Genomic DNA, 25,343 nt, shown 5'->3' with positions numbered 1-25,343 from the left:
GATTCTATTTGTGTACTTTCTTCTGGTGCCATATAGATATTGTATATATATTTGCACTGTAGGGCGCTTCTTGGCTATAGACCCCATATTGCGCTGAGGAGACAGCAACATGTCCTCCACAAAACGCAAGGGTCCCAAGGCGCGGGCTGTGTACACTGTCTGTACTGTTTGTGGGACTGATCTACCGGCAGGCTCCACTGACCACCATTGTGTGCAATGTTCCGTGCCTGTAACGCTTCGTCAGCCGGAGGTGGCAGTAGTAACCCAGGCAGAGACGCCTGTAAGTCCTGCCCCAGTAACAGGGACAGATTTTGCAGTTTTGGCTGGTCAGATGGCTGTCACTATGACAAAAATCCTTGAGGCCTTGCAAACCAGGCCAATTACTCAGGCTCCGGACACGGCTGTGTCCTTGCCCCCTGGTCCCCCTCAATTGGAGCGAGTCTGTACTTCAAGGGGCTCTCATGTATCACAGGCTGATGGCTCTGACTCAGATGACGGCCCCAGCCAGCCCAAGCAAGCTCGCTTAGACAGACCCTCCACATCATCACATTGTTCAGGGTCTCACAGGGATGAGTCTCTCTATGATGAGACTGAAGAAAGTGGTCAGGTTTCGGACCATGAGACCACTCTCAATTTGGATACCCCTGATGGTGACGCTATGGTCAATGACCTTATTTCGGCCATCAATAGTGCGTTGGATATTTCTCCCCCAGCTCCCTCAGCAGAGGAAGCTGCTGCACAGCAGGAGAAATTCCATTTCTTGTATCCCAAGCGTAAATTGAGTGCCTTTTTAGACCACTCTGACTTCAGAGAATCTATACAGAAACACCACGCTCAGCCATACAAGCGTTTTTCCAGACGCGCTAGGGATACACGTTATCCGTTTTCCCCTGACGTGATCAAACGCTGGACCCAGTGTCCAAAAGTGGATCCCCCTATTGCCAAGCTTGCGGCAAAATCTATAGTCGCGGTAGAGGATGGCGCTTCACTTAAAGACGCCAACGACAGACAGATGGACCTTTGGTTGAAGTCTATCTATGAAACTATCGGCGCGTCGTTTGCCCCTGCATTCGCGGCCGTGTGGGCACTCCAAGCTATTTCAGCTGGGTTGGCACAGGTAGAGGCTGTCATGCAGCCAGCAGTGCCAAAGGTGTCGACCCTAACCTCACAAATGTCTGCGTTTGCGACCTACGCTATCAACGCGGTTCTGGAATCTACGAGCCGTACGTCGTTGGCGTCCGCCAACTCCGTAGTGTTGCGCAGAGCATTGTGGTTAAAGGATTGGAAAGCAGATGCTAGTTCCAAAAAATGTTTAACCAACTTGCCATTATCTGGAGATAGACTGTTTGGCGAGCAGCTCGCTGAAATCATCAAACAGTCCAAGGGTAAAGACTCGTCCTTACCCCAGCCCAGATCAAACAAACCTCAGCAGAAAAAGTGGCAGCCGAGGTCTCGGCCCTTTCGAGGCTCAGGCAAGGCCCAATTTTCCTCATTCAAAGGGACGCAGAAAGAACAAAGGAGCTCTGATTCATGGCGGGCTCACTCACGACCCAAGAAAGCAAACGGAGGAACCGTTTCCAAAGCGGCTTCCTCATGACTTTCAGCCGCCTCCCTCCGCATCCTCGGTCGGTGGCAGGCTTTCCCGTTTTTGCGGCATTTGGCTGTCACTGGTCAAAGACCGGTGGGTGACAGACATTTTGTCGCGCGGGTACAGAATCGAGTTCAGTTCCCGTCCTCCACCTCGGTTCTTCAGAACCTCCCCACATCCCGACCGAGCGGATGCCCTTCTGCAGGCGGTGAGCTCACTAAGAGCAGAAGGAGTGGTAATCCCTGTCCCCCCTCAGGAACGAGGGCGAGGGTTTTACTCCAATCTCTTTGTGGTTCCAAAAAAGGACGGCTCCTTCCGTCCTGTTCTGGACCTAAAAAGGCTCAACAAGCATGTGAACGCCAGGAGGTTCCGGATGGAATCCCTCCGGTCTGTCATTGCGTCAATGTCTCAAGGAGATTTTCTGGCATCAATAGACATCAAGGATGCGTATCTCCACGTACCAATTGCTACAGAGCACCAACGTTTTCTACGTTTGGTAATAGGAGACGAACATCTTCAGTTCGTAGCTCTGCCATTCGGTCTGGCGACAGCCCCACGGGTTTTCACCAAAGTCATGGCGGCAGTGGTAGCAGTCTTGCACTCCCAGGGACACTCCGTGATCCCTTATCTGGACGATCTACTTGTCAAGGCACCCACTCAGGAGGCATGCCAACTCAGCCTGAATGTTACGCTGGAGACTCTCCAGTCTTTCGGGTGGATCATCAACTTTGCAAAGTCAAATCTGTCACCAACTCAGTCACTAACGTTTCTTGGCATGGAGTTCCATACTCTATCAGCGATAGTGAAGCTTCCGCTGACCAAGCAGAGGTCACTACAGATAGGGGTGCGGTCGCTTCTTCAGGGCCAGTCGCACTCCTTGAGGCGCCTCATGCACTTCCTAGGGAAGATGGTGGCAGCCATGGAAGCAGTTCCCTTTGCGCAGTTTCATCTGCGTCCTCTTCAATGGGACATTCTTCGCCAATGGGACGGGAAGTCGACATCCCTGGACAGAGAAGTCTCCCTTTCTCAGGCGGCCAAGGACTCTCTGCAATGGTGGCTTCTGCCCAACTCATTGTCACAGGGAAGATCCTTCCTACCTCCATCCTGGGCAGTGGTCACGACAGACGCGAGTCTGTCAGGGTGGGGAGCAGTCTTTCTCCACCACAGGGCTCAGGGGACGTGGACTCAGCAAGAGTCCACCCTGCAGATCAATGTTCTGGAGATCAGAGCAGTGTATCTGGCACTTCTAGCCTTCCAGCAGTGGCTGGAAGGAAGGCAGATCCGAATCCAGTCGGACAACTCCACAGCGGTGGCATACATCAACCACCAAGGAGGGACGCGCAGTCGGCAAGCCTTCCAGGAAGTCAGGCGGATTCTGACGTGGGTGGAGGACACAGCATCCACCATATCCGCGGTACACATCCCGGGCGTAGAAAACTGGGAAGCAGACTTCCTCAGTCGCCAAGGGATAGACGCAGGGGAATGGTCCCTTCACCCGGACGTGTTTCAGGAAATCTGTCGCCGGTGGGGGGTGCCGGACGTCGACCTCATGGCGTCTCGGCACAACCACAAGGTCCCGGCATTCATGGCGCGGTCGCGCGATCAAAGGGCTCTGGCGGCAGACGCCTTGGTCCAAGATTGGTCGCAGTTCCGACTCCCATATGTATTCCCGCCTCTGGCACTCTTGCCCAGAGTGTTGCGCAAGATCAGATCCGATTGCACCCGCGTCATACTCGTCGCCCCAGACTGGCCGAGGAGATCGTGGTACCCGGATCTGTGGCATCTCACGGTCGGCCGACCGTGGTCACTTCCAGACCGGCCAGACTTACTGTCCCAAGGGCCGTTTTTCCATCAGAATTCTGCTGCCCTGAACCTGACTGTGTGGCCATTGAATCCTGGATCCTAGCGTGTGCAGGATTGTCTCAAGGAGTTGTTGCTACCATGAGGCAGGCTAGGAAGCCCACGTCTGCCAAGATCTACCACAGGACGTGGAAGATTTTCTTATCATGGTGCTCTGCTCAGGGAGTGTCTCCCTGGCCATTTGCATTGCCTACTCTTCTTTCCTTCCTACAATCGGGGTTAGAAAAAGGCTTGTCGCTTGGCTCACTTAAAGGGCAAGTCTCGGCACTATCAGTGTTTTTTCAAAAGCGTCTGGCACGTCTGTCTAAGGTGCGCACGTTTCTACAGGGGGTTTGTCATATTGTACCCCCGTACAGGCGGCCGTTAGATCCATGGGATCTGAATAGGGTACTAGTTGCTCTACAGAAGCCGCCTTTCGAGCCTTTGAAAGAGGTTTCCTTTTCTCGCCTGTCACAGAAAGTGGTGTTTCTAGTGGCGATCACGTCTCTTCGGAGAGTGTCTGAGCTGGCAGCACTGTCATCCAAGGCTCCTTTCCTGGTGGTCCACCAGGACAAGGTGGTTTTGCGCCCCACTCCAGAATTTCTTCCTAAAGTAGTATCTGATTTCCATCTAAATCAGGACATTTGCTTACCTTCTTTCTGTCCTCATCCGGTTCACCGGTATGAAAAGGATTTGCATTTGTTAGATCTGGTCAGAGCAATCAGAATCTACATCTCCCGCACGGCGCCCTTGCGCCGCTCCGAGGCACTTTTTGTCCTTGTCGCTGGTCCGCGCAAGGGATTGCAGGCTTCTAAAGCCACCCTGGCTCGATGGATCAAAGAACCAATTCTGGAAGCCTACCGTTCGGCTGGACTTCCGGTTCCATCAGGGCTGAAGGCCCATTCAACCAGAGCCGTGGGTGCGTCCTGGGCATTACGCCACCAGGCTACGGCTCAACAGGTGTGCCAGGCAGCTACCTGGTCCAGTCTGCACACTTTCACCAAACATTATCAGGTGCATACCTATGCTTCGGCGGATGCCAGCCTAGGTAGAAGAGTCCTGCAGGCGGCGGTGGCTTCCCAGTAGGGGGGCGCTGTCTTGCAGCTCTGACAAGAGGTATTTCTTTACCCACCCAGGGACAGCTTTTGAACGTCCCAATTGTCTGGGTCTCCCAATAGAGCGCTGAAGAAGAAGGGAATTTTGTTACTTACCGTAAATTCCTTTTCTTCTAGCTCTTATTGGGAGACCCAGCACCCGCCCTGTTGTCCTTCGGGATTTTTGGTTTTGTTTGCGGGTACACATGTTGTTCATGTTGAACGGTTTGTCAGTTCTCCGATGTTATTCGGAGTTAATTTGTTTAAACCAGTTATTGGCTTTCCTCCTTCTTGCTTTGGCACTAAAACTGGAGAACCCGTGATTCCACGGGGGGTGTATAGCCAGAAGGGGAGGGGCCTTACACTTTTTAGTGTAATACTTTGTGTGGCCTCCGGAGGCAGTAGCTATACACCCAATTGTCTGGGTCTCCCAATAAGAGCTAGAAGAAAAGGAATTTACGGTAAGTAACAAAATTCCCTTCATTTAGACTAATTTATTTTTTATATTTAGATAAAACGTACATTTCTGAATGTGGCGATAGGATTTTTTTTCTTTAATTGTTTTATTTTTAATGGGGGGGGAAAAAGGGTGATTAGAACTTTTTTTCTTTAAATATTTTTTCAAACTTTTTTTTTTTTTTTTTTTATACTATTTGCTGGATTTAATAGTCCCCTTAGGAAGTTTGAGCTGTGATCACTTGTGTAATACAGAGCAGTGTATAAACACTGCTCTGTATATAGCTGAAATGATATCCTATGAACGCCGGCCATGGGCTGCCGTTCACAGGAGGATCGTGTTGCTAATTACAGTGGCCTTCATCAACCCCTCCGCAACTGTCATGACATTCCATCAGTGCCTCGCAATCACATGACGGGAGTGCTGGTGGGCGGAATCCTATCTGCCAATTTAAAAAACTTGTCAGTGATTTCCGGTGTTGACGCCACAGGAAATAGAGATAGTTTGGCTAGATTAATGGCTCCATCTCAAAAAAGTTTTTTTTTTGGCGGACATGACTACCACACGGGCAGATATGTGCCCTTCTCCTTTAGGCATCTCCAGCATACGTCCGAGGCCAGAGGAAGCATGGTGCCGATGGCCGCAGGGCACCTGTACCATCTAGACAGTACCTTGTAATTCCTCTCCTGTGACAGCGTACAAGGGCAGGACTTATGAGTAAGCTGATATATTTTGGCACACTCCTCCGCAGAGAAGCTTCTGCCTAAGTCCTGTTCCCATCTAGTCAAGAAGGGAGGCTTATCGCTGCTTGCCCCGGCATGCCTTTCTGGAGCATCTTATACAGTAGCGACACGGTAAGGTCTGGAGGGTCCTGTCGGTAGACACAGGTACTCAAATGCGGTATGTGGGCGAAAAACAGCTTGGCGCAGCAGGGATCTAATAAAACTGCCTATTTCCCTATGAAAGAGCCAAGCGTCCACAGAGGCTTCCCCCCTAGGAACCAAGTCTTGTAAAGGTCTAATACCTGCTTGGAATATGAAGTCAGATATACGGTAATCGGGTGCTCGGGACTTGGCTTGTGTAGGAAAACCTGCCTGTGTGCACCTGCTGTCACCAGGTATTTGCGCCCCCATCTGAGAGCAGAGAGAGACGGAGACCCTGAACATCACAAGACACTAATCAGGCTGCATAAATCTTGTGACGCTCATGTTTGGTGCACGATGAACTTTTTTTTCGTCTTCCCAGTGTACTATGTGTGGGGTTTGCAATACAGAACTGTATATGGCAGATTTATGAATCTGGGGGATTTTCCGCTCCATTTTGCTCCTCTTTTCCAGAATTATTATTCAGAAATGGTAAATATTAGGCAAGGTTTTTTTGTTGTTTTTTTTAACCCAACAATCAGAATTGTGGTGTAGCTTGATTAGTAAATCTGCCCCTTTGTTTTCCATTGTTTTTAGAAGAATTTTCAGAGTATATTTATAACACCGCATCCAATGTGGACATTCCATCTGCTGGTCTTAGTCCCGTATTTATCTCATACTCCGCCACTGATCCAGCCTCCAGAACTGCAGCATCCGGAGGTGAGCAGGGCATACTTGCAGTATCAGGGACCGAAAGTGGCTGGACATGACCTTCCGGAGATAGTGGGCGGGAGCTCCTGGAGTTGGTGGGTGGGAGTGGAGATAGGGTGGGTGTGACCAGATTAGAAGACCCAGCTTTTCCTTTTGCAGCTTAGTGGAATAACGTGGTCATGGAGTTCTTTATAATCGAAGTGGGTGTTTGGGGGTAAGACCCCCTGGCAGGGAAGTGTGGGGTTTCCCTGCACTTTCCTTCTTCCGCAAGCTCCCTTCTTAAATAAATTATTCCTTGCATAATTAATTCGATTTTTATGCATCCATTATCCTAAGTATTTGTACTTGAAACGTGTAGACCTGGATAACATCAGAATGTAATTTTTTATCTTCCTTTTTAAACTTTTTTTTTTTTTTTTTTACCCCCAATAAACGGGATTTCTGAATATGGACTGAATATGTCTGGTTGCTGAATTTTCTTCGCTTTTTTTTCCTTGTTGCTAAACCCAGATGCCGGGCTGGAATGGATATGTTTGTATGTACATGGACTAAATTTAGAAAAGCATATCAAATATCCGTTTGACATTTATGCACATATCTGTTTTGATCCAGTATCTTACATTAAGAAATAATGCCTGTTACTCTTCTCCAGCCTTAGAAGAAAAAAAAGTTTTAAAATCACAGTATAGGGAAGATCGATTCACACATTGTCAAACATTTGCATCTTTTTCTACATGTTTTTTCGCTAGAATACAAGTCCTTACCCTACAACCCCACCCCAAGTTATATAAAAACTTCTATACCATATTTTCCGGGGTGAAGACGACTTTTCAACCCCTGAAAATCTCAAAAGATGGGGATCATCTCATACGCCATGTGTTGTCTTATAAGGCGGTGCACGCTGCTGCATGAGCCCATTGTTTAGTAATGCCCTCCTACCGGTCCCCTCCTTACACACAATAAACATTATTCTCACCTGTCCTCCATTCCCGCGGTGCATTCAGCTTCTTCTGGCAGACCGCAGGCCCATAGACCCCTCCGCGATAGCGTCCTGTACACGGGGCCGCTGCCGTCATGGCTTTACTGCAGCTGAATGCTTTGCGGTGCCGTAAAGCATTCAACTGCAGCAAAGCGCTGACCGCAGCGGCCCCATGTACAGGACACGATCATGGAGGGGTCTATGGGCCTGCGGTCTGCCAGAAGCACTCCTCCATGATCGCATCCCATACATGGGGCCGCTGCTGTCAGCGCTTTACTGCAGTTGAATGCTGTACAGCACCGCAAAGCATTCAACTGCAGTAAAGCCATGACGGCAGACAGCAGCCCCGTGCATCGGACGCTATAACGGAGGGGACTATGTGCCTTGTGGTCTACAAGAAGCAGCTGAGGTCACCGCAGGAACGGAGGAGAGGTGAGAATGTTTGTGTGTGAACAACGGCATAATAGGGGACAAGAAGGGGACTGGTAGGAGGACATTACTAAACAATGGGCACATTACTGCAGGGGGCATTACTAAACAATGGGCACATTACTGCAGGGGAGATTACTAAACAATGGGCACATTACTGCAGGGGGCATTACTAAACAATGGGCACATTACTGCAGGGGAGATTACTAAACAATGGGCACATTACTGCAGGGGGCATTACAAAAAATGGGCACATTACTGCAGGGGGCATTGCTAAACAATGGGCACATTACTGCAGGGGACTTTACTAAACAATGGGCACATTACTGCAGGGCACTTTACTAAACAATGGGCACATTACTGCAGGGGACATTACTAAACAATGGGCACATTACTGCAGGGGACATTACGAAACAATGGGCACATTACTCGGGTCGGCTTATACTCGATTATATATCCCAAACTCTATATTTTAACTGGAAAAGTTGTGGGTTGTCTTATACTCCCAGTCGTCTTATACACCGGAAAATGCAGTACTTATTTTAGAATATATCTATTCTCATCAGTTTTACAATATATAAGTCAGTTTTATTTACAGTACAAAAAGTGTGTGGCTAAAGCTTACAAAAATGTGGTTTGCAACCGGCCTTACTTTGTAGCCCTGTAGACCGTGTGACCCATGAGCAGTTCGTGACGGAGGGTGTTTGGGGACGTGTACTCTATGCATGTGACATCTGAAGATTTCGTGTGTTCTGCCATCATGGCCTGTGGTGTTATATTGTTTCTATATGTGCCTTTTACAATAATGAAAGAGAGAAGGTCACACATTTGTATCGGAGGCATTCAGTATTTTATTCTGTGGGAAAACACGTGTTCAGCCACTTTCATCCCTTCTTATTGGAGACACAAGGATTCTCTTGACTAGACATGTGTTTTTAGTATCAGGAGGGAGCGTGACTGCCCAGGGGGACTTATGTAACCGTAGGAGCTAAACTAAGGAGCCAGCGAGAAAGCAAATGTTTTATTGTAGGTACAATGACATGAGGACGCCGCACTCCATGGTGTTACTTAATAGAAACAATTACCCAGTGTAGATTGGAAGGAATAATAGAGCTGTAAACATCAGAGCTATTCTCTGCAGATATGGTTTTTTTAAGAGCCCCAAGGTTAGTACTAGCTTTGTACAGAGGAATAGCATTCTTACATGTCTGTTTACAGTAATAATGGGGAACCTTAGGCAAGTCCATGACATTATTGCTTTGCTTAAAAGACATAAGAAGCACGTAGATGTGTTTTTTTTAGGCGATCTGTTCATGTGGGTAAACGTGTATAGACCCCTTTTCAATGCGTTGATAGAATGTCTTTCGATCAGTGACTGATCCTATTGCCTATTCAGATGCGATAAAGTCAGGACCGAATTATTGTTCCTAAAAATCTAGGACGGCAGCACATTTATTTATGGCAGTTGCCATCTTTAAAATCCTGACAGAGTACACTAGATAATGCATACCTTTTTGTTAAATTAAAGTATTTAGAAAAATTAAAATAATATTTAAATGTGTGTTTTATTTTAGAACAATTCTCAGAAAACCCCGTTAAAGTGGTTTACGCTTTTAATTTGCAATTGTCCATAGACTTAACCTGTTTATAAACAACAAAATTAACTTTATTTTGCATCCATTGTCCCCCCAGGCTTTGCCCTCAGTGATGTCACATTTACTGCACATAACCACTGCACTCAATGACTAGAGTCAGTGGTTACTGAATGTTTTTAAACAAAGCAAGCCTATGGACAATTCCAATTTAATAGAGGTCAATGCCTTTAACTCTTTTGTTCTTTAACTAGGAGGGACTGGAGAGAACTGGTCTGTTTAGGACCCTGTGATGATAGTGCAACTTTCCAAGGGGCTCTATTTACCTTTTTTTTTTTTTATAACCCAGCCTTTTGTCTACACTGCTGAACAGGTTAATTAATTGTTTGAAGTATTGAAAATGTACTTCCCAAGTTATTAGATTGCTTCAGTTAGTTAGCATAAAAATAAGCAAGTTCAGTTGATTTGCTTTTCCAATCTGCTTTCATTCTCCTGCAATGGGAGCTTTTATCTTTCATACTGTACAGCTGATTTCCATGGAGCTCAGCCACCAGAGCCTACCCAGACCCTGGCTAAGGGTGTGCAGTAGCTACATTTCAGGAGAGGAGTTTAACATATCAGCTACCTCTCTTTAAGCTCATTGATTTCTTTAGAACAGGTAGCTGCTCGCCTCCCTCTCTGCCCCTGACAAGCTGATGTTCTAAATCTTGCAAAATTGCCACCCCACAGCATAGACTTCTCCAAAAACAGTTCTATTAAAGTACCAATATACAAGTGGGGCACCGGCGCTACAGTGTGTGGAGCTGCTGGTGGCCACTCAGTCAAAATGAATGAATTTAATACTAAGTAGACTTACATCCAGCTAGTGCAACTAAGCTGCATCTTCTATACGGACCACGTATTATATAGAACCATCTGCTCTCTTGGATCGGAGTAATGCGGTACGATATATCGGGCGATATGTCGTCGGGGTCACGTCGTTAGTGACGCACATCCGGCATCGTTTGACATATCGTACCGTGTGACAGCTACGAGCGACTATGAACGAGCAAAAATATTCACCTTATCGTTGCTCGTTGACACGTCGTTCATTTTCAAAATGTCGGTCCTCCTTCTGTGCTCCGGTTGTTAATCGTTCCTGAGGCAGCACACATTGCTCCATGTGACACCCCGGAGACGATGAACTGCAGCTTACCTGCGTCCCGCCGGCAATGCGGAAGGAAGGAGGTGGGCGGGATGTTACGTCCCGCTCATCTCCAACCCTCCGCTTCTATTGGCCGGCCACTGTGTGACGTCGCTGTGGCGCCGAACGTCCCTCCCCCTTCAGGAAGAGGATGTTTGCCACCCACAGCGACGTCGTCCGGGAGGTAAGTACGTGTGACGGAGGTTAACGACTTTGTGCGCCACGGGCGGACTAATTGACGCAGAAACGAAGGGGGCGGGTACGATCGATTGTGCAATCGCACGATAGATCGTACCATGTGACGCCGGCCTAGGTGTTAACTATTTCGTATGGTCTGATTACAATGGTGGTTTCCAGTAGCAGGAATTACTTTGCCAGTCATTGCATTTGAACTTCAGGTTTATTAGTTTTTAACGGGTGTCATTTGTTCAGGTTTTTCCACGTCTGTAACCCTATTGGAAGCGCGGTGTTCTACTGAGTATTAAACGCTTTCAGTTCTATTAAAGATTTTCTTCCTGGACTTGTGTGCTTGTTCAAAACCCGGTTTAAGCTAATGTGTGTTAATAGTGTGCACTCCATTAATGGCTGAATGTGTTACAGCAGAACTTGTGCTGAGCTTTATAGTTCTACTAATACTATAGCTCTGCTACTCAGCAGAGCTGTCGCTCAAGGAGGAGAGCCTGCCCTGCCAGAAACCAGGACGTAAGGAGACTGCATAGCTTTAAGCTGCTCAAGAGACAGAATACTGATCACCTGACAGTGTGCCCTTATGTAGGAAAGCAGTGGGCAGCCACAAGTTATTCTTTACTAAGTAACAAAAAAAATATCCAGAAGTGTCCCTAATGACAGGCTAAACACCCTTACCTTCCAGCAAAAGTTGGGTCTGAACTTTCAAAAATTCCTCACTGTCAATATAAATCAATTCACTCATCACATGGTATTCGTAAACAGGGCCCCGCCTGCATTCACGTTATAAAGAAATCTGACATTCACTGGAAAATGTCAAGATTTCCTCACAATCTTGTGCTTTTTACTAAACAATACATCCGCTATATACTCAGCAATTAAACATCAGTATCTTTAGTGTACATAATACTGAAGAGCTGATTTTGTTAAAAAGGTGCTAAGATCTTGTGCTTATCCAATGAGGAGTTCAGCGGAGGGTTGTGGGACGCTGCTCTGCGTGCCGGGAAATCACAACCTGAGAGTTTGGACATCGCTTTTGCTATAATCTGCTTATTATGCAATTGATAAATCTGTAGAAAACGTACAGTTAGGTCCAGAAATATTTGGACAGTGACACAATTTTCGCGAGTTGGGCTCTGCATGCCACCACATTGGATTTGAAATGAAACCTCTACAACAGAATTCAAGTGCAGATTGTAACGTTTAATTTGAAGGTTTGTTCAAAAATATCTGATAGAAATTGTAGGAATTGTTCACATTTCTTTACAAACACTCCACATTTTAGGAGGTCAAAAGTAATTGGACAAATAAACCAAACCCAAACAAAATATTTTTATTTTCAATATTTTGTTGCGAATCCTTTGGAGGCAATCACTGCCTTAAGTCTGGAACCCATGGACATCACCAAACGCTGGGTTTCCTCCTCCTTAATGCTTTGCCAGGCCTTTACAGCCGCAGCCTTCAGGTCTTGCTTGTTTGTGGGTCTTTCCGTCTTAAGTCTGGATTTGAGCAAGTGAAATGCATGCTCAATTGGGTTAAGATCTGGTGATTGACTTGGCCATTGCAGAATGTTCCACATTTTTGCACTCATGAACTCCTGGGTAGCTTTGGCTGTATGCTTGCGGTCATTGTCCATCTGTACTATGAAGCGCCGTCCGATCAACTTTGCGGCATTTGGCTGAATCTGGGCTGAAAGTATATCCCGGTACACTTCAGAATTCATCCGGCTACTCTTGTCTGCTGTTATGTCATCAATAAACACAAGTGACCCTGTGCCATTGAAAGCCATGCATGCCCATGCCATCACGTTGCCTCCACCATGTTTTACAGAGGATGTGGTGTGCCTTGGATCATGTGCCATTCCCTTTCTTCTCCAAACTTTTTTCTTCCCATCATTCTGGTACAGGTTGATCTTTGTCTCATCTGTCCATAGAATACTTTTCCAGAACTGAGCTGGCTTCATGAGGTGTTTTTCAGCAAATTTAACTCTGGCCTGTATATTTTTGGAATTGATGAATCTAATTGATTTGCATCTAGATGTGAACCCTTTGTATTTACTTTCATGGAGTCTTCTCTTTACTGTTGACTTAGAGACAGATACACCTACTTCACTGAGAGTGTTCTGGACTTCAGTTGATGTTGTGAATGGGTTCTTCTTCACCAAAGAAAGTATGCGGCGATCATCCACCACTGTTGTCATCCGTGGACGCCCAGGCCTTTTTGAGTTCCCAAGCTCACCAGTCAATTCCTTTTTTCTCAGAATGTACCCGACTGTTGATTTTGCTACTCCAAGCATGTCTGCTATCTCTCTGATGGATTTTTTCTTTTTTTTTCAGCCTCAGGATGTTCTGCTTCACCTCAATTGAGAGTTCCTTAGACCGCATGTTGTCTGGTCACAGCAACAGCTTCCAAATGCAAAACCACACACCTGTAATCAACCCCAAACCTTTTAACTACTTCATTGATTACAGGTTAACGAGGGAGACACCTTCAGAGTTAATTGCAGCCCTTAGAGTCCCTTGTCCAATTACTTTTGGTCCCTTGAAAAAGAGGAGGCTATGCATTACAGAGCTATGATTCCTAAACCCTTTCTCCGATTTGGATGTGAAAACTCTCATATTGCAGCTGGGAGTGTGCACTTTCAGCCCATATTATATATATAATTGTATTTCTGAACATGTTTTTGTAAACAGCTAAAATAACAAAACTTGTGTCACTGTCCAAATATTTCTGGCCCTGACTGTAGCAGTAAATGTACAATATACAGATTATTCCTTCCTATTTCTCTTGGCTCAGTATATCCTAAGACATATGACCTAGAATGACCAGCATTGCAAGAAACTGATTTTTCGATGCTCTCTTGGGAGATGTGTATTCTACGTGTCTATTTGTTTGTAACGGGCATTGCAGGATATTGAGGATTTAGCGGCCATGTCACAATAAGGTATTGAATTTGTAGCATGAGAAATCTGAATCTTTAATGAAATTTGTAGAAAGGTAAGGGAGGAAATATCTGTAATGATCATATGTTCATGGGGAATACAACAGCATGGTGAGATCTCACACAATGTACAATCAGACAGCCATATTATACTACATAGAAAGCAGTGCCGTAGATATTAATGAAAAGCAACCCTCGGAAACTGGTTATTGGCCCTACTCAATAAATTCAGTAGAGTAGATGAGGCCAGCCTTCCGAGTGTAGTGAAAAGACAGTGGACCATTAGTAGGCCCGTTTCACACATCCGGCATTTCACTGGATGCCAGATCCGGCACGCATGCAGTACAGTACATTAACTTACAGTGGAAGCGCAACACCATGCGGACACATGCGGTTGTGCATGAAGCACACATCCGCATGGTGTCACACATCCACTATAAATGAATGTACTGTACTGCATGCATGCCGGATGTGTGAAACGGGCCTTAGTCACTCATCTGCGATGTTTTGCGCCCCTTCCAATGAGTAGAGCTGGATCACGGAGCATGGAAGTGCTGCCTCATTTTTACTACATGAATAAGTATGAGTAGAAAATGTTGGTCAGTGATTGCACAGGGCAGTATATTGCAGTATTACAATGCAGTTGCCTGCTATGTTGTTTTATTCGTTTGACATCTTCAGCACTTACGGCCATGCCTTTTCTTGTCTAGGTGGTGTTATTGCGTACATCAGCTCCTCAAGCTCGGCCTCCAGCCCTTCCTCCTCCCACAGTGACAGCTCCAATAGTAGTTTCCAGTCCTCCTCTTCCTCACTTCCATCCTCCCCCAGCAGCTCTGCTTCTGAGGGCAGTAGTGGTGGGAGCAGCAGTGGCATTATCGGGAATGGTACCAGCAGAAGTGACCTTTCAAGTGGGACCTTCACCATCATAGAGGAGTCTCAGAAGAACCAGCAAGTGGACACACTGTGCATAAAAACAACCTACACTAGTACAGCAATCCTAACCAAAGCCCAAGGCGGAGTGAGCACTAGTAAGTCTGAATTTATGCTTGTAGTGCTGAATTTTGACTTTGAAATACTGCTAAAAAAAAAACAAAACAAAAAAAACCCACCAAACAACTTCCATTGTGAATGGTACCATGGTTGAAACTGTGATAGCTCCCAGAAAATGGAGCTAAACAAGCAATGATTGACTTGCTATATTGTTGATTGGTGCTTGTTCCAATGAGAAATCTGCTTGTGTTAAACGACCCTAATGCCACATTCATACATCCGTGTGGCATGGTTTGAGTGCAGACCGTGATTTTTGAATTGTCCGCAGGTCTCCTGACCCCAACATAACAGTTTCACAAGAATAAATGAGGAGTCAAGCTCAGACCAGGAATCTGCAGACAATCCCTGCTTCACTGTCTGTTATCAGACCGTGACACACACATGTGGAAATGTGGCATTAACAGTAAGCTGTGATTGTCACAAATCTGTCAATGAAACCCCTACCAATAACATCTGACATATTATAGAAAGTGTTAAAGGTGAACCTTAAAAGGAATATATCGGAGAGATCAACCCCCCCACAAAATATTTACTGTATTTTCCGAATTATAAGACTCACTTTTTCCCCCCAAAACTGGAGGGAAAATGGGGTTGCATCTTAATCCAGATATGTCCTACCAGGCTGGCGGTGGTTGAGCGGGGTCACAGGAGGCAGGGTTGATTATACTGAGAGCTCAATGGAGGCGGTGTCACTGCAGTGGAGCGGCTCAGGAGGGTCGCAAGACATAGGATCAGCGATAACTGCGGGCCCGGGGGTATCGCAATGTTGGGCACCATTGATCTGATGGCAGGCGGGTTCCATTGAACTGCCGGCGCTTGGCACAATGGACTTCAAGAAAATGGCCACGGAGGCCAATCTGAGCCTGTACCGTCTCCACAGTCATTTTCTTGAAGTCCATCGTGTCAACTGCCAACAGGTCAATGGAGCCCAAAGTGCGCCAGCAGATCAATGCTGCCGTGGCGAAACCCCCTAGCCCGCAGTATCACTCATCCTCTTGAGCAGCGACACCCCCTCCTCCGAGCCCACAGCATCGCCGACCCTGCCTCCTGTGACTCTCCTCAGCCGCTCCACCACCACCGCTCCCCGCCAGTAAGTTATTATAAGACGCACTAGGATTATAAGATGGACCCCCATTTTAATATCAAATTTTTATTTTCCTCCTCTAAATTTGGGGTGGGTCTTATAATCCAGTGCGTCTTATAAAACGAAAAATACAGTGTATGTGCATTCAGGTCTTTGAAACTTAATCTATTGATGCCATTAAATATTCGGTTTTATTATGTCTGTGAAATTGGCACTTTAATTCATATGCATATGAAGCAGCAAGTGCTCCTGCCATGGCAGAGCACTTCCAAAGCCTCTGAAAGCAGCTTTCCCTCCGAGTACTGGCCTTTTTAGCTTGATTGATGGCGTGGTGTGAGGCACCAGGCAAGGACTTCAAGTGGTGAGCTATCGGTCAAGCTAAAGAGGCTGGCACTGGGCGGGAAAATAACATCCAGCGGGAGAGGCTCGGAAGGGCTCTCACGCCCAGAGCACTTGCATCATTTGTATATGGATTAAAATGTTAATATCCAGAAATGCAGCAACAAATATAAGACATAAAGGTGGATTGAGTTACTTTTCAAATTGCTAAATATATGTAGTTTGGAGGGTTTGTTCTGCACTGTCTCTCCTTTGCTGCTCCAGTTTTTTTCTTGGCAGGCTGTAGTGGTGGCATCAGGACTACAGCACACATTACCACTGCAGCTAATCACTTGGCTCAGAAGATATCGGCTGGTGAGCTCAGTGATTGGCTGCAGTGGTCATGTGTGTTGTAGTCATGACATTATTGCTCCAATGGCCAGGCAGCGACCAAGAGACATCGGCGGACCTGGGGAGGGGGAGAATTGCTGTGTTTGAGATTTTCTGTATCTCCAATCCTTTATTATTATTATTATTATTATTATTATTATTATTATTATTATTAATATAATAATAATAAAAAAAAATCTTGGTAAAATACAAGACAGAACAGACATATATATGTTTCTGTAAGTCAGAAATGGCTTTGTCAATGGTGTTAATTATCATGTGTTGATCTTTTAGAATTTAATGGAATGATACTTCTGTGTAAAGTGTGTGGAGACGTGGCCTCGGGGTTTCACTATGGAGTCCACGCTTGTGAAGGCTGTAAGGCAAGTGTCATTACTTCTCCTGTGCTGTTGGTGCATGTGGTGTATATTGTTGACTCTGTATTAAGTTGGTGAGTACTTGTGTATACGAGGATACACCGACCTAAAACTTTTAAGTATAATTACTAAAAATATAATCTGCTATATATTCTATACGTTGTTATATATTCTTGTATATACAGGAACGCCAATAGACCTGGGACAAGTCGCTAACTCTTACAGATATAACTTTCCATTTTTAAATTGAATGCTGCTTTAATAAGATTGAGATTAGAAGAAGAGAATAGCATTCAATTCAGTAAGAAATGTACAAGGTGCATATTACTGGATTGGGAATAAACTTTGTATAAGTAAATCTTCAGCCAAAACCAGAATACTTTGTGCTGGCTGAAGATCGGACCTGTCTACATAATAAGATGCGGTGGGAGGAGGGCTGCTGCGGGTCTTTTCTCCAGCCACTGATGATCGGTCAGGTTTGTGCTGGAGACTGACTCTAATATAAGGATTATGTGCTCTTAGGGTTTCTTTCGAAGAAGCATTCAACAAAACATCCAGTACAAAAAGTGCCTCAAGAATGAGAGCTGTTCTATCATGAGGATGAACCGAAATCGCTGCCAGCAATGCCGATTCAAGAAGTGTCTGTCTGTTGGCATGTCAAGAGATGGTATGTACCTATCGGCATTCAAAAAAGAAAAAATGGAGCAAACTAGTCATTTACTTTAATATCTCCTGAAAACCTCTAATAGCATTTCATGAAGTTACCGTATTTTTTGGATTATAAGACACACTTTTCCTCCCAAAAATTTAGGTGGAAAATGAGGGGTGCGTCTTAAAATCCGAATATAGCTTACCGGAGAGGGGGGCTGTCTGTGCGGTGACCGGGTGCGTGCGGGCAGCCGGGTGCCTGTCGGTGCCAGCTGCATCTCTATCCTGGAGGCCGGCTGCCTCTCTGTGGAGGTCGGCGGCCGGCCTGCTGGCTGCCACTCTATGCGGGTGGCTGTGCGGACTGCGGTGGCTGTGCGGCAGGTGTCCTACTGTGTCCGTCGTCCCAGTTTCAAATGATGGCGCCAGGAGTCAGCACGTGCGCAGATGGAGCCCTTGGATGAAAGCTCCATCTGCGTATGCGCCGCTTCAGGCGCCATCATTTCAACTGGCACCGCGGAGAGACTGGGAAATTCACCACACTAGCCTGCTCCACTACTGGCCCGCTGCTGCCACTGACTTGCTGCTGCCACCACGGACCCGCCATGGCTGCCAGCACGACCTCTGCCTCCTGTGACCCGGCTTCACCACCACTGCCGCCCCCTCCGGTAAGACAACACCGGAGTATAAGACGGACCCCATTTTTATTTTTTTTTACCTTTTTTTTAATCTCTAAATTTGGGGTGCGTCTTATAAAAAGAAAAATACAGTACTTTTTTTTATGAAGATGTTGGAGGAGTACATAGAAATGCAAAGTAATGGTTCAATTCACTAAGTATAAGACTATGTTCACATGTAGCTGTTTTTTAAGCATTTTTAAAAAGAACAAAACGTCCATGGTCACAGAAATACAGTGGTAATTGCACTGGTTTTTGATGCATTTTTAGTGCAAAGCCATTGGCATGCTGAGGTGTTTTTTTTTTGTTTTTTTAAATGCCTCACAGGTCAACAAATGCATAATGTGAATGAGATTTTTGAAATCCCATTCATTTTGCTCAATTCAAAATTGATACGTGAACAAGCCCTCCTGTAGATTTGATCCTTATCAAAAGAGGAATAGTTATACAATTTGTACAGTGGGTATATAGATTTCCTACCGTGTTTCTCCAAAAATATGACCTACCCCGAAAATAAGCCCTAGCATGAATTTCCAGGATTTTTGCAGTATGCTTGAAGTATAAGCCTAAAGGGGGCTTTACACGCTACGACATCGCTAATGCGAGCTCGTTGGGGTCACGGAATTGGTGACGCACATCCGGCCGCATTAGCGATGCCGTTGCGTGTGACACCTATGAGTGATTTTGCATCGTCGTAAAAACGTGCAAAATCGCTCATTGGTGACATGGGGGTCCATTCTCAAAAATCGTTACTGCAGCAGTAACGAAGTTGTTCCTCGTTCCTGCGGCAGCACACATCGGTACATGTGAAACCGCAGGAACGAGGAACCTCTCCTTACCTGCCTCCCGCCTGCAATGTGGAAGGAAGGAGGTGGGCAGGATGTTACGTCCCGCTCATCTCCGCCCCTCCGCTTCTATTGGGCGGCGGTTCAGTGACGCAGCTGTGACGTCGCTGTGACGCTGAACGAACCGCCCCCTTAGAAAGGAGGCGGTTCGCCGGTCACAGCGACGTCGCCAGACAGGTAAGTAGTGTGACGGGTCTGGGCAATGTTGTGCGGCACGGGTAGCGATTTGCCCATGTCGCACAAACAGATGGGGGCGGGTACCCACGCTAGCGATATCGGTAACGATATCGCAGCGTGCAAAGCGGCCTTTACTCAAAAAATAAGCCTTAGTCACAGTCAGGGCCGGCATTAGGGGGAATCAAACTTTGCAATTTGTCATGGCCCTGTTCTCTAAGGGACCCCAGCAGTTGTATTCCAAGGTTCAGATTATTTAAGGACCTTTCATGAATTCAGTCATGTGACCAAATGTATCTTAATTGCAGGAGTCTATAAGAACTGAACATGAGACAGGCTGGTATGCAGGACTGGCACTAGGGGGAAGGGAGTGCAAACTGAGAAATTTCACAGGGCCCCCATTCTCTAGGGGCCCCAGGGTTCATATGATGTTAGCCTAATTGCTTCAGAACCTTTCTGACATCACATCATGTGACCGAAGGTCAATGCAGGAAAGCTAAAGAGGAGACAGACGTGTGTGTGTGTGTGTGTGTATGGATAATAGGTAGATAGATAATACATGGATAGATAGATGATAAATAGATACAGTTGTGCTCAAAAGTTTACATACCCCGGCAGTTTTTTTGCTTTCTTGGCTTTTTTCAGAGAATATGAATGATAACACAGAATCCTTTTTTCCGCTCATGGTTAGTGGTTGGGTGAAGCCCTTTTATATAAAAGATATATAAATATATAGATACGCGTGTTACACACAGAGTTTGGAGCGTTATGTTGATGTCCCAGAATGCAATATAATTATATTTGAATAAATGTGGATTGTTGTTCATGGGGAAAAATAAGACATCCCCTGAATATAAGTCCTAGGCTATTTTTCAGAGCAAAGAATAATATAAGAATCTTATCTTCAAGGAAACACGGTAGTAACTCTGAGGTCAGTGACATAGGGTAATAGATCCTTAAATTTTACTATTCTCTAATTAGCCTCTTCCAAGAGGAAACAAAGTGGCTCTGTAGTGCCACCTATTGGAGGTAGCCACCCTATAAGTCAGCGTTGACACTGCAATGAGCCTTGCCACATGACTTGGGATATTCAGACAAAACAGTCTTCTCTAAAAGGAAGCGTCCTCCAGCTTTAGTTTGACTGTCTTATGCCTTGTGACAAGACTCCTTTTAGTGTTGTCATTGCCTGATACACGGTGGCTGCCACTAATGGGTAGCACTAGAGAGCCAACTTTCTTCCTCTATGAAAAGGCTTGGTGAGACTTAAGGCCCTCATAAACATTAGAAACAAGTCATCCAGTCCCACAGTTTTAAGTAGAAGCAGCCAACCATCTGATATCTATGGAGCCTCCTGCATTTCTCCCAGCTGACTGACAGATCAGTTTGTCGAATTTTAGTACTTAAACTTCTCTCCTCCCAGATAAGTCGCTGCCTTCCCTCTCTACATTGAAAACATATTCTGCATACTTGTGTATCGGGTAGTCGGGTAAGAAGGTTATTTCTAAGGTGTATTGACATAGTAGCGGTAAATGGCCATTATAATAAGACATTAGAACTCCACAATAACAACCTAGGTTCGGGGAACTTTTAATAGGCTGAATCATGATATTTCGCACTAATGCATGACAAACGAGACCATAAGAGACAGGTCCAATGAGAGTCTAAAATTCGGAGTCAACTCCTGGGTCTGTGACGTAGAGGAAATTATTCTGTTGAAGATTTTCACACTTACTGAAATAGGTCACAAAAGTCCCCATAAGGCCACACTCACATCAGCGGTATTTCGTCGCAAAACCGGATCCGTCATAAATGCATTTCAGTTCCATAAATTTACAATGGAATCGCGGCAAGATGCGTTGAAATGCAGTTGCGTGCGGCATACACAACCGCATGTGACTGCATCTTGCCTCAATTCCATTGTAAATGAACGGAAATGAAACGCATTTATGACGGATCCGGTTTTGCAGGAAAATACCGCTGAGGTGAGCGTGGCCTAACTCAAACATCAGCAGCATCTCAAGAAAAGTTTATCTATGCAGCCGTTTATCTAGGCAGCCCTAAAGAGATTATTTTACAGCTTTGAGCCCTAAAGGCCCAGTCACACACAACGACTTACCAGCGATCCCGAAAACGACGCGACCTGATAGTGATCGTAGGTAAGTCGCTGGGAGGTCGCAGGTGAGATGTCACACAGTCAGACCTTACCAGCGATGCAGGAACGATACAGGTCACAGTAGCGACCTATATAACGATCTCAGCAGTCACTGTGACCCTGTCACACAGTGTCAAACACAGCGATGTGTCCTGCCCAGCAGGACAATGCCTTTGAAGAAAATGGCCTGGACCATTCTGCAACGACTAGCGATCTCACAGCAGGGGCCTGATCGCTGGTAGATGTCACACATAACGAGATCGCTAACGGGATCGCTACTGCGTCACAGAAACCGAGACTCAGCTGCAATCTCACTAGCGATCTCGTTATGTGTGACGGTACCTTTAGAACTGCTGAAAGATCTAAATAGATGTTGTGAGCGGTTAGAACAAACCTATCTGGATGGTCATAGTATTTGCATAACTAAAAAAAAAAGTTTGAATGTCTTGCACCATGTCCACTCTGCATTCCCTTACTGTGAAGTATCCTAGTCTCCCGGCACTGCTCTTCAGTGATGGCTCTAGAGGTCCCCTAAATGGACGATAGAGCTGAGGCAACAACATACCCATTACATTGTTTTCTTCAGTTTTCTAACTGGCGTGTATACAGGAAATGTCCATGTGCTAAATATAACATGTAGTGACTGCCATCAGCTAAAGGCCCATTTATGACCAATCTAGCCCAAAAGTGAAAAAATATGACCTTAATTGTTACTTCCTGCTAATCATTAAACTCATTAGCACAGGGCACTCATTGTCATACAAGTATAATGTCCGTGTAAATAGTAGGAACTAGCACAGGTGTCAAAGACATGACCCACTGTTAATACAAACTTTGACAAGTTACAGAAGAAATATCCACTCCTGGAGCCAATTTATCTTGGTAATCATTGGACCTTTAAGAGGAAAAAGTGAGGCATTCGCAGATGGATTTCTAGAAACTTTATCACAAAAAGTGTGGCTGGCAGAATCATGACTTCTCATGAAAATCACAGGTGATGTGGATCATCAGCCTTTTTTATTTGATCAAGTTATCAATTATCAACCGGATTTCGCCAGTACGGCTTCTTAAAGGGCGTTTGTCCGCTTCGGAAAATGACTGTAGCTGATGACTGATAACCTGGTTTTCGCAAGTAAGCTCGCTATTCCAGAAAAATCTGAAATTCTCACTAGAAGTCTTGAGCCTGCACGTTACACTTTGTATGATATATGTTAGTCTTTGTTAGAAGTAAGACTGATATCTGCAGCAGATAAGGTGTTTAGCCTTTATCCTGAGATATGTCCAGCCCTGATATATACTATGCTTCATTATATAGTATTAGGCTGGGTTCACACATAGCGACAGCGACAACGACGTCGCTGTTACGTCACCATTTTCTGTGATTTAACAGCGACCTTGTAAGTCAATGTTATGATCGCTGCTTAGCTGTCAAACACAGCGACGCAGCAGCAATCATAACGTCGCTACATGTGCAGAGAGCAGGGAGCCGCGCAAACTGCTTAGCGCTGGCTCCCTGCTCTCCTAGCTACAGTACACATTGGGTTAATTACCCGATGTGTACTGCAGCTACATGTGCAGAGAGCAGGGAGCCGCGCACACTGCTTAGCGCTGGCTCCCTGCTCTCCTAGCTACAGTACACATTGGGTTAATTACCCGATGTGTACTGCAGCTACATGTGCAGAGAGCAGGGAGCCGCGCACACTGCTTAGCGCTGGCTCCCTGCACTCCTAGCTACAGTACACATCGGGTTAATTAACCCGATGTGTACTGTAGCTACATGTGAAGAGAGCAAGAGCCGGCAGCACAGGCAGCATAAGAGTGGCGGAGGCTGGTAACGAAGGTAAATATCGGGTAACCACCTTGGTTACCCGATGTTTACCCTGGTTACAGCTTACCGCAGCTGCCAGATGCCGGCTCCTGCCCCTGCTCGCTTCATTTTGTTAATTAACCCGATGTGTACTGCAGCTACATGTGCAGAGAGCAGGAGCTGGCAGCACAGGCAGCATGAGAGCGGCGGAGGCTGGTAACGAAGGTAAATATCGGGTAACCACCTTGGTTACCCGATGTTTACTCTGGTTACAGCTTACCGCAGATGCCGGCTCCTGCTCCCTGCTCGCTTCATTTCGTCGCTCTCTCGCTGTCACACACAGCGATCTGTGCATCACAGCGGGAGAGCAACAATAAAAAAAACGAACCAGGGCTGTGTGTAACGAGCAGTGATCTCACAGCAGGGGCCAGATCGCTGCTCAGTGTCACACGCAGCGAGATCGCTAATGAGGTCACTGCTGCGTCACAAAAACCGTGACTCAGCAGCGATCTCAGCAGCGATCTCGCTGTGTGTGAAGCATCCCTTAAAGCACATTGCCAAATCCTGCACGGATTCTAGCATTTTCTTGGCCTTCATCACTTTCAAACCTCATACGCTGACCACCCCCAAATGCTGACTTGCATGTTATATAACTTACGATTTATTCCATTAAAATTCCTTCCAAACTATGCAAATCAATTTCTTACAGATTGTAGAACATTAAAGTCAAGTGAGTTTGTCGAAATTTACTGATACCTGTGTTTCGCAACTAAGTAACATTACATTTTAACTTTTGCTTTCTTCCTCCTTGATAGCTGTTCGTTTTGGGCGCATTCCAAAACGTGAAAAGCAGAGAATGCTGATGGAGATGCAGACTGCCATGAAAACCATGATGAACAGCCAGTTTGGTAGCTCAGGACACCAAGAAGCACTGCCAGATTATCAAGCTTCACCTTCACTTTTGCCACCTCTGCCCCCTGTTGTGAAAGAAAAGTTGGCCGCCAGTGGTCAGAATAACCAAGTCAAAAGCCCCACTCCACCTGCACCTCCTTCTCTCCCGCTCCCCCCACCAACACTGCCAGACGTTAGCAAAGAAGATGTTATTGGTACGGTAACCAGGGCTCACAGAGAGACCTTCATGTATAATCAAGAGCCTTCTGAAAGTAAGAATTATGCAATCCATCGGATAGAAGGCAGGATGGATAACGTCAAACACATAACCACGAGCAACAATATCCACTTCAACAATGGTCCCAGCACTGCTCGCTGTCCTGTTAGCGAAAGCCGGAATATCCTAAATGGACAGTATCGAGGCAACAACACTGCCGGTTATTCCAACATCCATTCTGTTCATTACTTCAATGACCACAATACAAACATTTCCAATGGTTTCTCCCACAAAGGATGCAGCAAAGGAGCCATGTTTCAGGCTGACCATATGAATGGCTACCCATGCAACAGGGGAAGGAGAATGCATCTGGTACGAAATTCATGGCTTGTTATTTTTATTGTTTTATAGGTTAATTTTTCGAATTACTTTTCCAGAGTTTGTTACATTTCTGTTTTTGTAGAAATCGCCCCTAATTTAATTTGACTGACCTTCTACAACCACGCTGCTTTGTGGGAAGCTGATATCGAATGTGACCAAGAAGTGGATTCTCTAGCTCATGTTCTTACAATCCTCTGTATATTTTGCAGGTTTGTCCAATGAGTGTCTCTCCTTTCATTGACCCAAATAAATCGGGACCTCAGATCTGGGAAGAGTTTTCTATGAGTTTCACCCCAGCTGTAAAAGAAGTTGTAGAATTTGCCAAGCGCATTCCAGGGTTTAAAGACCTGTCCCAGTATGATCAGGTTAACTTGCTGAAGGCTGGAACATTCGAGGTGAGCATTTGATTATGAAGGTGTTTACTTACAGGGGTCATTCCACAAGTTGAAAAACAAAATCTCTGTACTAATGCA

The 25,343-nt window shown here is 45.8% G+C and overlaps 1 protein-coding gene across 2 annotated transcripts in view; it reads left to right on the top strand.

Annotated features, from left to right (window-relative positions):
* Positions 1-25,343, top strand: part of NR1D2 (nuclear receptor subfamily 1 group D member 2) — a 46,468-nt gene that overhangs the window by 8,092 nt on the left and 13,033 nt on the right. For both annotated transcript variants that reach the window (XR_012724365.1, XM_075315288.1), the window contains exons 2-6: positions 14,573-14,890; positions 16,999-17,087; positions 17,604-17,748; positions 24,197-24,861; positions 25,080-25,265. Coding sequence is in view for 1 of the 2 variants with exons in the window: in XM_075315288.1 (XP_075171403.1) it covers positions 14,573-14,890; positions 16,999-17,087; positions 17,604-17,748; positions 24,197-24,861; positions 25,080-25,265 (1,403 nt within the window). In the remaining variant the exon portion in view is untranslated. The remainder of the gene's footprint in view (positions 1-14,572; positions 14,891-16,998; positions 17,088-17,603; positions 17,749-24,196; positions 24,862-25,079; positions 25,266-25,343) is intronic.

The sequence above is a fragment of the Anomaloglossus baeobatrachus genome, chromosome 6, assembly GCF_048569485.1.
Source record: "Anomaloglossus baeobatrachus isolate aAnoBae1 chromosome 6, aAnoBae1.hap1, whole genome shotgun sequence".
NCBI classification, from domain to species: domain Eukaryota; kingdom Metazoa; phylum Chordata; class Amphibia; order Anura; family Aromobatidae; genus Anomaloglossus; species Anomaloglossus baeobatrachus.
Note: the sequence above shows the minus strand (reverse complement) of the source record. Positions and strands in the feature narration are given on the sequence as shown.